The 12,305-nt window shown below is 37.5% G+C and overlaps 1 protein-coding gene across 2 annotated transcripts in view; it reads right to left on the reverse strand.

The window, feature by feature from the left end:
• Positions 1 to 1,036: 1,036 nt before the first annotated feature.
• The window catches only part of Asb5 (ankyrin repeat and SOCS box containing 5), a 40,624-nt gene continuing 29,355 nt past the window's right edge, over positions 1,037 to 12,305 (reverse strand). The window contains exons 2-7 of one of the 2 annotated variants that reach the window (XM_028757707.1): positions 10,476 to 10,555; positions 7,702 to 7,809; positions 6,706 to 6,856; positions 6,447 to 6,536; positions 2,874 to 3,065; positions 1,037 to 1,612 (exon numbers count right to left, since the gene is read on the reverse strand). In XM_028757707.1, coding sequence (XP_028613540.1) covers positions 1,485 to 1,612; positions 2,874 to 3,065; positions 6,447 to 6,536; positions 6,706 to 6,856; positions 7,702 to 7,809; positions 10,476 to 10,555 — 749 coding nt within the window. In that variant the 3' untranslated portion in view covers positions 1,037 to 1,484. Of the gene's footprint in view, positions 1,613 to 2,873; positions 3,066 to 6,401; positions 6,537 to 6,705; positions 6,857 to 7,701; positions 7,810 to 10,475; positions 10,556 to 12,305 lie in introns of both variants that reach the window. The other variant, XM_028757706.1, reaches the window with a different exon arrangement.

Here is a 12,305-nt window from a genome sequence, read left to right on the forward strand (position 1 = left end):
AGTGTGTCAGGAAAGCAAGTGTTACAGAGAGGTCATGGGGCCGGGATGTGCTCATATCAAAAGGATTTTCATATCAAAGAAGGCTCTTAATATTAAAGGCAGAAGATGTTGACTTCCAGATACCATGTGGCCACTTTGCTTCTTCTGCCTAGAACACACTCTTGTGCATCTTACCTCTAAACTACATCTCCATGAACAATTAATGTAAAAAATTATTCTTTCAAGAAGTAACTAAAACTTTTGGTGTGGTTATAGATGTGTCTATCTTTAGGACTCTATGCAGACCTGTAGTTACGCAAATAATCTTTCATCAGTCTTTTTGGACGTTGCTTTTCTATAGATGGTACTGTGTTATGGTCATATGCATCTCATCAATCAAAGACACATGTATGTCATTTTCCTCTTAGGGAATGTTAACCTGCCTCTTCTAACCTCCTTCCAGTAGGGAGTACATGTAACTGTATGTGGAAAGAAAGCCCTCTTCCTCCTAGTGTGAAACAAGAGAAAGTAGATATGGAATTAATCCATCTACTTCCTTGATCATTGGCCCTATCTCAAAGAATGAAGCCAAGGAATGCATTTATCAAGAGAGTGACCCTGTCACTTAAAGTGCAGACTCTACGGAGTGAGGGAGCCCTAGAACACATTCTTCTGAGACAGTGATTGTGGCACTCTCTCTTACTGTATGAATTGATACCCCCCCAGAATGTAACTCAGGCCTTCATCACTGAGTCATAGAGTCCATTTTCTTCAGTGTGTTATTGTTAGGTTCTGATAGTGTTTGAACTAGGAGAAGACTACAGTAATGTAAGAAAGCTGTGAAGGCATCCCTTCAGAAACATCTCTTGAGAAGGTTTGCAAAGAGCTCTCATAGGTGTTTAGCCTCCTATGTTGCCTGTGTAAGGGCAGGACTTGCTTTCATGCCTTCTAACGTTTAGTCTACCACAAAACTTACTATGTGAAAGTAAATTTGAGATCTCTCTGCAGAGGAGGAGAGATTACCTTTCTTTTATGAATTGATCATTACAATAGCAAGTACATAAGTCATCTTTATTTCAAAAAGCATATTAGTTGCTCTAATTTTTTGACAACATTAAAAACACAGGTAACCAATGACACTAGCTGAAATTACAGTTAACCAATTAAATGTAACACAGGATGAAATTTATATTTAAAATAAAATTTTAGCAAAATTATGCAACTTTGTTTCCACTCTATAATAAAAAAAAACATAAAATGAATAAACTCCCATCTTTCCCCTAAATCAAGAAGAAACACTGAGAATGCTGAGATGGTATAGATATATTAAACATAATCCAAAGACTGTAAAAATTGATAAACAGTACCACTGAGTATTCTTCAGATGAAAATCCACTGAGATTTTATGGCTTTCCTGGGCACCATCACCTGTATCATTCTATATTTTAAAAAGAAAACGATATAGAAAATTTTGATTTCTGAAGAATGTGAAACTATTTACTCTGTTATCGATACTGTAAGAAATTCTGCAGCAATGTTGGTAACTGAAGCTGAGGGATAAGATGAAACCTTTGTCTTCCTATGTAGTTGCGGATGCAGAGTCGGCACAGTTGGCAAAGAGAGCTTGGAGTAGCTACAAGAAGACAGGAACACATTTATTAACAACAAAATTAGTGTTTACACATGGTAAGATATAGTAATTAAAAGCATAACAAATTAATTTGGTTGATGACAAATGTCTTTTATTATTATATTGCCTTTATTTAAGAAATCTTGAGACATATGTCATGAGATCTCATGACTAAGAAATGCCCCATACATGTTCTTTAAAGCATTAAAGTTCATAGTACTGGAGAGGTGGCTCTGCAATTAAGAGCACTTGGTGCTCCTACAGAGGACTTGGGTTTAGTTCCCAGCACCCACGTGATAGCTGACAACCATTCTTAATTCCAACTCTAGGGGATCTGGTGCCCTCTTCTGACTTCTGTAGGCACCAGACAGTCAAGGTACTTACATGCGCACAGACAAAATACACAACATACAAATAAATAAGAAAAGACATAATAAACTTAAGACTGCCAAATAACTGTTTCACTGAAATTTTCATGACAAATTCTGATCTTTAATGGAGACCGAAATCAAAGGAACTAAGATACATACCAAAAGGCAAAATTTTAAATTACAATTATATTTCTGATCTTAGGTTTACAAATTATAACAGAAAAAAAGTCTTAAAGGTAAAAATATTTCCTACAGAACATGTACCACACCTTATAAAATGGGGCATGGATGGGCTGGGGATGCACAATTGGGTAAATGGCTTGCTAGAGTACATGGAGATCTACTTATAGACACAGCACTGCATAAGCTAGGCATGGTAGTGCATGTCTGTAACTCCAGCCCATGAGAGGCAGAGGCAGAGGATTAGAATTTAGTAAGTTCCAGGCAAGCCTGAGATGCAGGAAACTCTGCCCTCCACCCCACAAAAAAAGCAACAGGAAGGAAGGAGCGGTTGGGAAGTACTCAGGTGCCCTTAGATGTGGTTCATTGGTAGAGAACTGTCCTAGTGTGTGCTGCTATGCTATGTGCTAGACCTAGGGCTCTAGGCCTAGCAGTATTTATCCAGAATATTGCATCAGCAAACTACATATTATGCATTGTTGAAGCAAATCCAACATATTCTACTAAAGAAATATAAATATTTAAATACAATAAAAAGCATAAAATCATATTTTCCTTACATAGGACCTAAGTGAGTTTTTTTTTCCTCAATAAGTAATTGGAATTTCATGCCATTGCTAAAAGTCATACAGCAACAAAGTACTTTTCATTTGCATCTGTTTTGGGGGAAGTATAGTTTTTCACTCATAAGCATTGCCATATTTTCTCTCTACCTTCATGTTGAAGAAGTGTTCTTTCTACAGCACTGTTAGATGTAGCCAAGTCAACAGGCCGCAAAAGTTCTGTGTTCTTGGCATTGATGTCTGATCCAAATTCTAGCAGTAAGTTCACAATTTCGGTGCTGGGCTGTTGGGCTGCAGCATGCAGGGGAGTGTCCCAGTACTTGCCTTTGTGTACATCAGCACCTGTATGTGACCAGGGAGGAATGATGAAAAGGCAATCGTTACACGAGGAGTTACCTCTGAAGGGAAAAGAGAGAAGACAACGCAGAGAAGGGCACACAAAGTACCTTTATTGATAATGAGCATTTTCTTCATAACATATATTTGATAAATATTGCATATATAAATTGTTAAACTTGGTACCTCTGGAGATACAGTGTATACATTAATTATTATTTTTCAAATACCTTCTGCATACTTTTCTGACTTCTCAGATGTCAGATGAAAAGAGAGTTATAATTTTGAAAAAGAGTCATATTTATTTATTGTTAGTGTTTGTGTGTGTACTTGAGATACATGTACAGATGTGTTGGCCACAGTGTGCATGTTTTGGCCAGGGGACAACTTCAAGGAGTCAGTTCCCTCCTTCCATCTTTGCATGGTCTCCAGGGATAAAACTCAGATCACAAGGCTTGCAAGGCAACTGTCTTTACTCACAGAGACATCTTCCCAGCCTAAAATTACGATTAAGTTCACACATATTTTATTTTTTATCACTGATGATAGCTCTTAAAGTGATTTGAAATAATATTACTTTCATTTTTTCATTTAAGGCATGAGAGCTCATGGGTTTCTTTGAAAACTCATGACTGTAGATATAATGAATCATTTAGGTAAAATGTATACAGATGTGCCTGTCAGTTTTCACCTGTGTAGTTTCAGCTAGTAAATACATAAAGACAATAAACCTCTGTAGTGGAAAAACACTTCAATGATATTTTTATTAAAACTTGTGAAAATGTTTTCATTAAAAGACAGAAGCCTGGAGAGATGGATCAGTGGTTAAGAGCATTCACTATTCCTCCAAAAGACCACAGTTCAATTCCCAGCATCCATATGGCAGCTCAAACCTATTTGATGCCATCTTCTGCTGTGCAGATATGCATGCATACAAAATTGCCCAAATACATAAATAAATAAACCTTAAAAAATATAAGCCTATACAAACAAAATTTTCTAGTGCCTACTTATTTTAGTACAAGTCTGGCATATAAGAGTCATGTAAAAGTCCATGTAATGAACAGATAATATTTATCACTACAAAAATATAATATCTTTGGTATATAAATTGTGAGAAACCAGAAATGTTTACTAACAGAAATAATACATTCTTTCTGGCTCAGTTTCTCATAGTTTGTAAAATTATAGATACCAACAAGGATCAGTTTACCTTAAATTCCTCCATAGCCCTCTTGTTACTTTCAACTTTCAGTAGAAATGACAGTTCTCAGTATTTTTAAACAAATATAAAATATTTAATGGTGAAATGTTTCTTGGTCAAATTTTCATAAAGAAATCATAAACTTCATTGGATCTATCAATTTCATGAGAGCAAGGGGGCCTGAAAATAGCAACCAATTAACCATTGCAAACAGCAATTTTTCAATGTTCTTTAACACATGTTAAAGTGTTTGGTGAAAAATATGTTCTGAAAGTGTTTGGTAAAAAATATGTTCCTAGCAAAGTGAAGAAGGGTGATAAAGCATATACTATATTGGTTATACTAAATTTATGGGCAATCTGTCTAGGAATAACTATCAACATTAACAGAACTCATGTTTAAGCCTCTATGTGCAATGTGAATAAAACAGTGAATTCAAGTCCTGCTTATAAGACTTGCCTTTGTGTTCCTTAGGTCAGCTAAGATCATGTGAGTAGCATATAATGGGCCTGCTAAAATTTCATGTCTGAATATACCAGAAGGAAATGATAGCCATAACCAAACAAACAGCATAAAAGCCCTGTGTTTAATTCATGTATACTCTATCTACCATGTGACAAAGGCATTCTTCTAGCAGAAACAGATGACGAGGGGAGGCTCAAACCATCTTGAAGGGGCTCCCACCTCTAATGCAGGGAGACTACTGTGGTAGCTATTCCTGGTGGTCAACTTGACCATATCTGGAATGAGCTACAATCCAGAATTGGAGGACACACCTGTGACTTGGACCTTGAGGCTGGAAAACACAAGTTTCCGCATGTTGACATAGCCTGCATCTTGACATGGAGATCTTGAGGCATAGTAGCCATGAAAAGCTTAGGCCCAGGGAAAGTAGTACATGCCTTTAATCCCAGGAGACTGAGGCAAGGAGTTCTCTGACGTCAAAGTCAGCCTGGGACAAAGCAAGTTCCAGATCTAGGCATGGTGGGACACACCTTAATCTGGGCCACACTTTCGGCTGGAGGCCTACATAGGGACATTGGAAGAAGGAAGATTCACTCTTCTTTTACTGCTTGCACGTACTTGCCAGCACATTTGTTAGAATCTACTTCTACAGAAGACCAGCTTAAGCAGCTAGCTTTGTGAAACTGAGCAACTACTAGATTCTTGGACTTTCTATTCACAGCTGACCGTTGTTGGGTTACTTGGACTATAGACTATAAGTCATCACAACAAATTCCCTTAATATGTATAGAAACATTCCCTAAGTTCTATAACTTTAGAGAATCCTGACTAATACAGCCACCAAAGTCTGAATGGGTTAGGATTATTTCTCATGGAGCAAAATCTGAACTTTGAGGAAATTTGATATAAATGAAGAAGGCAGTAGGCCTTTTCAAGTAACAAGACAGAAAGTACAAACTCTGGGATAGCCTATGAGTTTTTATAGTTGGTAGGTATGATAGTTTGTATATGCTTGGTCCAGAAAGCGGCACTATTAGAAGGTGTGGTCCTGTTGGAGTAGGTGTGTCACTGGGTGTGGGCCTTAAGTCTCTCCTCTAGCCTGGAAACGAGTATTCTTGTAACTGCCTTCAGATGAAGATGTAGAACTCTCAGCTTCTTCTACACTATGCCTGCCTGGATGCCACCATGTTACTGCCTTGATAATGGACTGAATCTCTGAACCTGTAAGCCAGCGCCAATTAAATGTTGTTCTTGTATGAGTTGTCTTGGTCATGGTATCTGTTCACAGCAATAAAACCCAAACTAAGACAGTAGGCAATAAAGTTATTCAAGTACTTAGAACCCTAAATTTTTGTTGGATTTGTTTACATACTTAGCAAGATTATATTCAGTCTGGAGAATCATAATTTTATGACTGCTTACAAGGAAAGGCTTTTCGACTGAATTATGTAACAAATGTGTTCTGACGACTCAGCTGCAGCTCGAAGATAGTGTATATTCATCTATAAGCTTTTATGTATTCTCATTAAGTCTAAGTTTCCTTAGTAGACTGTATATGCGTAAGTGAGAATGTTTATAACAAGAACCTTTTATCAATGAGATGTGACTTTTAAAAGAAGCTTAGTTAGATGAACAAATAATTATCTACATTTATGGATAGAATGGAAAAGTACCAGCATAGAGAAGTTTCCAGATGCAATGGAACTGCTGTGACATACAAGCTACATAAAGAGGAGTCCCCAAGTGAGGAATGTCTTGGTCAACGTCTATGCCCCAGGCTATCAAAATGTCGAGACACTCATGGTGACCTGCCAATGTAAAGGAAAGACAGCTTTACATTTTGTTGATGCTCTCCACTTGAACAAGTACCTCCTCCCCATGTTTTCAACAGAAACAGAATTCATTGAAAGACAAATAGGCATATGCATTATCCAGAGATATTTTCCCTTTTTAACTTTACCCCACCCCATAACTAACCTTTACTGGCAGCCTCATGTGTTGGAGACGGAAAACAGGACTCCAATTGAGCTTTGGCACCATATTCCAAAAGGAGTTCTGCACAGCTTGCGCTGCCTTGTGAGCATGCATTGAATAAGGGAGTCACGCCATCTATTGTGATTGCGTTTGCCTAAACAAAACACACAGCCTGAGAATGAGATTTGAAAGTCCCTCATGACTAAGGAACTTGTTTATACACTGACAAAAGTTCCATTGTTTTTGGATTGAAAACTGTGAGGTGTAAGTATGACAATGTGTATTTACGTCATACACATCAAGGAAAGAAACTTTAAAAAACCTTCAAGAGATACATAGAAACATAATGCAGAAGAGGAGTCACAGGAATGGGCACCCTCTACTGAAATACTGAAAACAGATTCAGGTATAGAACCCAGACAAATCCAACAGTAAGTCAAAAAGAGAGAGAGAAAGAGAGGGAGGGAGGGAGACGGAGAGAGAGAGAGACCCATCATGATGAGGCCACTTTACTAGTAAATATTTAAATATGGCATATTTATTGTATTCTGGGATATCATGCTTGTGTGTGAGTGTGTGTATTTTGAGAAGATCTCATGACATCTGAGCTAGCCTCCAACTTTCTATATAGGGTGATCGTGAACTCATTACCCTGCCTCCAAAAATACAGGAATACAGGCATGCACCAAAGCTATTATTGCTGAGAAATTATTTTTGGAGATTTGTTCAGAAAATAAGTTAAGATACAAGATCCAGATGCTTCTCTTGTTATTTGGATTCACAGAAGCAGCAGATCTAAGGAGCCCCAGTGCACTACACTACACAATGGCTGGGATTCCTTTGCAGGGTGTCCTGAGGAGCTGAGGCAGTTCTAGGGCAATGTTCATGTGGACTGTTATGTTTTCCACACTACTGTGAACTGGAGAGAAAATGAAAACTGAGAACTTGACTTCTATTGGTCAAAAGATGTGGAATTCTTAATTTACTTTTTAAACTTACATTAGCTCCAGCTTCCAGGAGAGTCCTTGCACACGCCACATGGTCACCCAGGCAGGCCTCATGGAGTGGAGTGACGTGGTCTATGGTTACTGCATTTACGTTATAACCCTACAGTGAGAAAACAAAGTACCCAATGTCATCCATCCCTGTAAATGTCACAGGGACTCTTTACAAGATAAAAGAATCTAGTCAACTGGTTTCTGGTTTAACAGTTGAGCCAGTCAGTTGTTGAAACTCCTTAGCCCTCACTTCTAGCTGCACATGCTTTGCATGTTAGGTATTGTGATGTCATTTGACTTATGTTCTAGAACTTTCTTTAATTTCAGCTAATCATTAGTCTGTCTTCGAGGCAACTTTTTAGTTTTTCTCCATTGTGGTATTTGTGTCAATTGCTTAATATTCTGTATCTCATTTTACTTCTGGTTCTGTCCTGGAGCCTTTTAGAGGAAATGTCTAACTGACAGAAGGAGGGCCCTTTCATTCAGGAGAAGTTTTTGAGTTATATCCCTGCTGTTTCTGTTCAGTGTTCTGTTTTGATGCACGTGAAGATAACAAGTGGTCTGGCTGGCTGGCTCCTCACCCCAGCCATAGGCCTAGCCACCCAGCCTCCTCAGCATGGCATTGTCAGCCAGAGGAAAGCTTTCCCCAGAGTGGCTTCTTGTAAGATAATTAGTCTCAGTAATGAGAAAAGTAACCGATATAAATAAATTACTTTTCTTTGCTCAGTCACAGGGAATACATAGGTTGAAACATTATACTGAACTCAATAAATATGCACAGTGATTAGATATCAATCAAAATTGACTTTAGACTGTTTGATATGGAAAAGCTAACTACCTTTGATCATTATACAGAATATACATACTTTAGCACACCATGCCTGTAAATGTGGAATCATTTAATATGTCCCATTCACAAACATGATTGAAGCTTAAGAACCCCGCCATTACTGTACACGGTGACCTGATAATGTCAAGCATTTTGTTACTAGATTCTGGCACGTTTTCTTTAAAGTTTGTTTCCTTAAGGTTTTTGGTGTGGTACAGATTCTATATTTTTCATTTTATAGAATTGAAGACTTTTTATAAGCTGGATAACTTGTTTGGACTGTGATTGTACAATCATTGATTAATCTAAACCAGGAAAATAGAGTTTTATAACTTGATTTACGAATGTGTCACTAAATAGTTATTCATTTAATACATAAAATTAAGTTATACAGTAGGGTTGAGAACTGTGTCTTCAAAATTAGACTTGTGTTTAAAGTGTAACCCACACAATAATCATGAACAAATACTTTGAGTTCTAAGTTTTAGGGTGATCATGAGAATTAAACAGGATAAATACTTTTACAGCAAGTATTACCATTCCCAGTGGTTAGAAAATAAGAGATTTCATTCCATTTTCCACCTTAATAAATACTTACTGTGCTCCAGTTTAGCTTACAATATGAGGCCAAATCATATAAATTATTAGGAGATAAGTTTCTTTTCCTTCTAGGGGTTCATTACTAATTTATTGTCCATTAGTGGTCATTTTACTAAGAATCTTATATGACCTTTCAAGGCAACAGCATCTTCCTAACATAGTACTGAGTGTCATGAGCTTTAACGGGAACACACGGAGCCATAGGCATAGACACTGCATCTTTGTTGCTAGCAAGTGGAGTTTTGCATCTTTGTTGCTAACAAGTGGAGTTTTTAACCATCTTCATCCTTTCCAAGATCTCAAGTTCCTAGTAAGCAATCTGGCTTGAGGAGATGCTGCCACCCCCAGTGTGACCAGATGATGGAAGCATGGGAGAGGACTCAGGGGAGACTCTCCCTCCCCTTGGCCAGCATATCTGTGGACAGGAGGAACATTGAGAAACACTGTGACTGCCTTCCTCTAAAAGCACTATGTGACCCTCTCCAAGGGATTATCTCTTGAAGCCACTGACCTTTTTATTCAGGTCCTCCCCCCACCATGAAGTGATGAGCAAAACAGTCACATGGCTGTCACAGGACTCCAGGGGAACACCTCGGACACGTCGTCATGTTACGGGTGAGAAAATGAAACTCCGGGTAGGCTGTGGCTGCCTCAAGTGTCAGGTGTTGTTCAAACTAGGTTGTTAAGAACTATCCTTTCTCATAGGCATCCGAGGAATTCCTTTCTATGTGACACCGGGAGTTATTAACACCCCAACACTGAGTATACATTACAGTCAGACAGGAGACTAAGAATATGCAATCGGCAGAGCCAAGCTAAGTTACTTTCCGCTTGCAGGAGGAATCCTTGCTTTTCTTTCTCCCTCTGCTCACATTGAAGTAGGCAGGTGTAGAAATAAACATTTTCCTGCCTTCATAAGCAGTTTGTTATGATATTTCATAAATTACCATAGGGTAAAATATGCTGTTTCACATCTGATCTGATTACCCCTTTGGAGATATTATATGACCAAACCAATTCTATAATTAGCTGTACATATTAAACAAAAATTATGGATAGAGTGCTTAATAAGTAGTACAAAAATAAAATCACTAATTTTTAAATATCCTTATTAATGACAAAATATACTATGAGAGAAAGTTGAAATAGGAAGATACAGCAATATAACAAAACATTCATGAAAGAATTTCAAATGTAAAACAGACATTATTGTCTTCTCTGATGAAAGTTATAAAGAAAGAACAGTAGTGACACTTAAAGTTTATTACTTTTGAGTGGGTTTGTTTGAACTGTGTTCTACGCTAATGGGAAGCGAGCTTATTTTGAAGTATAATGCAATAGTTTACTTGTGATAATAATGTCCTCAGAGCAAGAAGACGACCTTGACTTGCAGCTTCATGCAGTGGTGATCGATCTGCCCAGGATCCTGTCCAAAAGAATGACAAAATTGTGGGGGTCAACATAAACCCAATGAGGTTCCATCAGTTCCAATGTCATATAAATTATACACAGTCAGCATTGAACAAGATGACCCCATTACTGTTCCCATCCTTAGCTGAAGGATTCAGCTAGGAATCTGTGGCTGTTTGTGCTTTAGAATTGACTTTAGAGTATCTACTGAATTATCAACTAACAGGGATTGGTCACAAAAATGTCCCAAAGTTGGGACTACATGCTTTCCCAGAGATAACCAGAAATAAATGTATTTATTGTATTTTTAGCAGTGCTCACAGCCAGACTCATGCCTTCATACTCTAAGCCTGTCCTATTATTTCTCCTAACCATGGGCCTCAGACCATCCTGGTCTTGATGTGTATGAGCTGCAAAATGTTGCTATACTCAAGTCTGAAACATAATATAGCCTAGGTAGGTTCTAGAAAGGGTTATCAGAGGGGACACAGGGTCAGCTTTTTTTGAAATAGTGTTACTATTGTCAAAGACTCACTGTAATTGAGCATCATTCTCCATGTATTTGGTGTGGTTGGGCCAGGGCACTTAGCTCCCAACCTAGATGTCATGCCCCATAATTTTCTCTTCTCATGTGTCTCTTATACCCCACCCAATATGTAAAGCACTCTTCTTGCATGAACTTTCCTCTCCTCCTCTTCCAAGAGACACATCAACTGCTCCTACCCGCTTTTCCCTTTGTTCATTCAAACAGTAAAAAGAGATGCCGGATTGGTTCTTCATAATTTTCCTGCAATTAAATGAACCCAGTCCTACTTCTGTTGGTTTAATTTCCTGGATATTATAAATAATATCTATAATAGTATATATTTAATGTGATCACTTAAAGGGCTTTAAAGTGATTAAACAGACTAGGATTGCCAGAAAACACCTATTTAGATAAATTTTAAGAAATAAAAGCAACAGTAACTAAAGAGAAAATATTCATAAAATATTTTTATTATGAATACTAATATCTTCTTGTCTACTTTTCTTCCCATGTTAAATTCATAAGATAGAATAATAATTTTTAAGGCTTCTGATTAATTTTACCACATAAATTGTTATAAAGTCACTTGAATGTTCATAAAAATTCAAGTTTTATGAAACACTGTCTAAATAAATCATAAAATTATTAGAGCCATTAGCACAGAAGAATGCTGTAATTTAGAAGTGATTTTATTATTTACATCCTGTAGAGAATTCAAAAGTCCAATTTGATTCTACCCATGAGTTAGTATTATCATCTTGCTACAAGCTTTACCAGAACCCTGTAAATGATGGCCAAATAATTCCAGTAATCAAAGTCTGGATACATGTGACAAGAAAAATAAGAGAGCACAAGACGGTGTCATTGAGGGTTGAAGTCACTTGTCAATCAATAACCTCTTTCTATATAATGGCATAACAATATTTTACTGAAAATTCAAATATTAAAGTGGGAGGGACAAGAGAATATTTTCTCTTTACTGTTGACTTAAAATTATGATGATATTAGTTTATATTAAGTAGACTCACTGTGTGTATGACACTAGGTCTAAGTATTTTACATCTATGCACACCTATATACATGCAAAGTGACATATACCCAGGCACAGACACCACACATACATATTCAAGGAAGAAAGGGAGAAAGGAAGGAAGGAAGGAAGGAAGGAAGGAAGGAAGGAAGGAAGGAGGGAGGGAAGGAAGGAAGGAAGGAAGGAAGGAAGGAAGGAAGGAAGGAAGGA

The sequence above is a fragment of the Grammomys surdaster genome, unplaced genomic scaffold (assembly GCF_004785775.1).
Source record: "Grammomys surdaster isolate TR1022 unplaced genomic scaffold, NIH_TR_1.0 126178, whole genome shotgun sequence".
NCBI lineage: Eukaryota > Metazoa > Chordata > Mammalia > Rodentia > Muridae > Grammomys > Grammomys surdaster.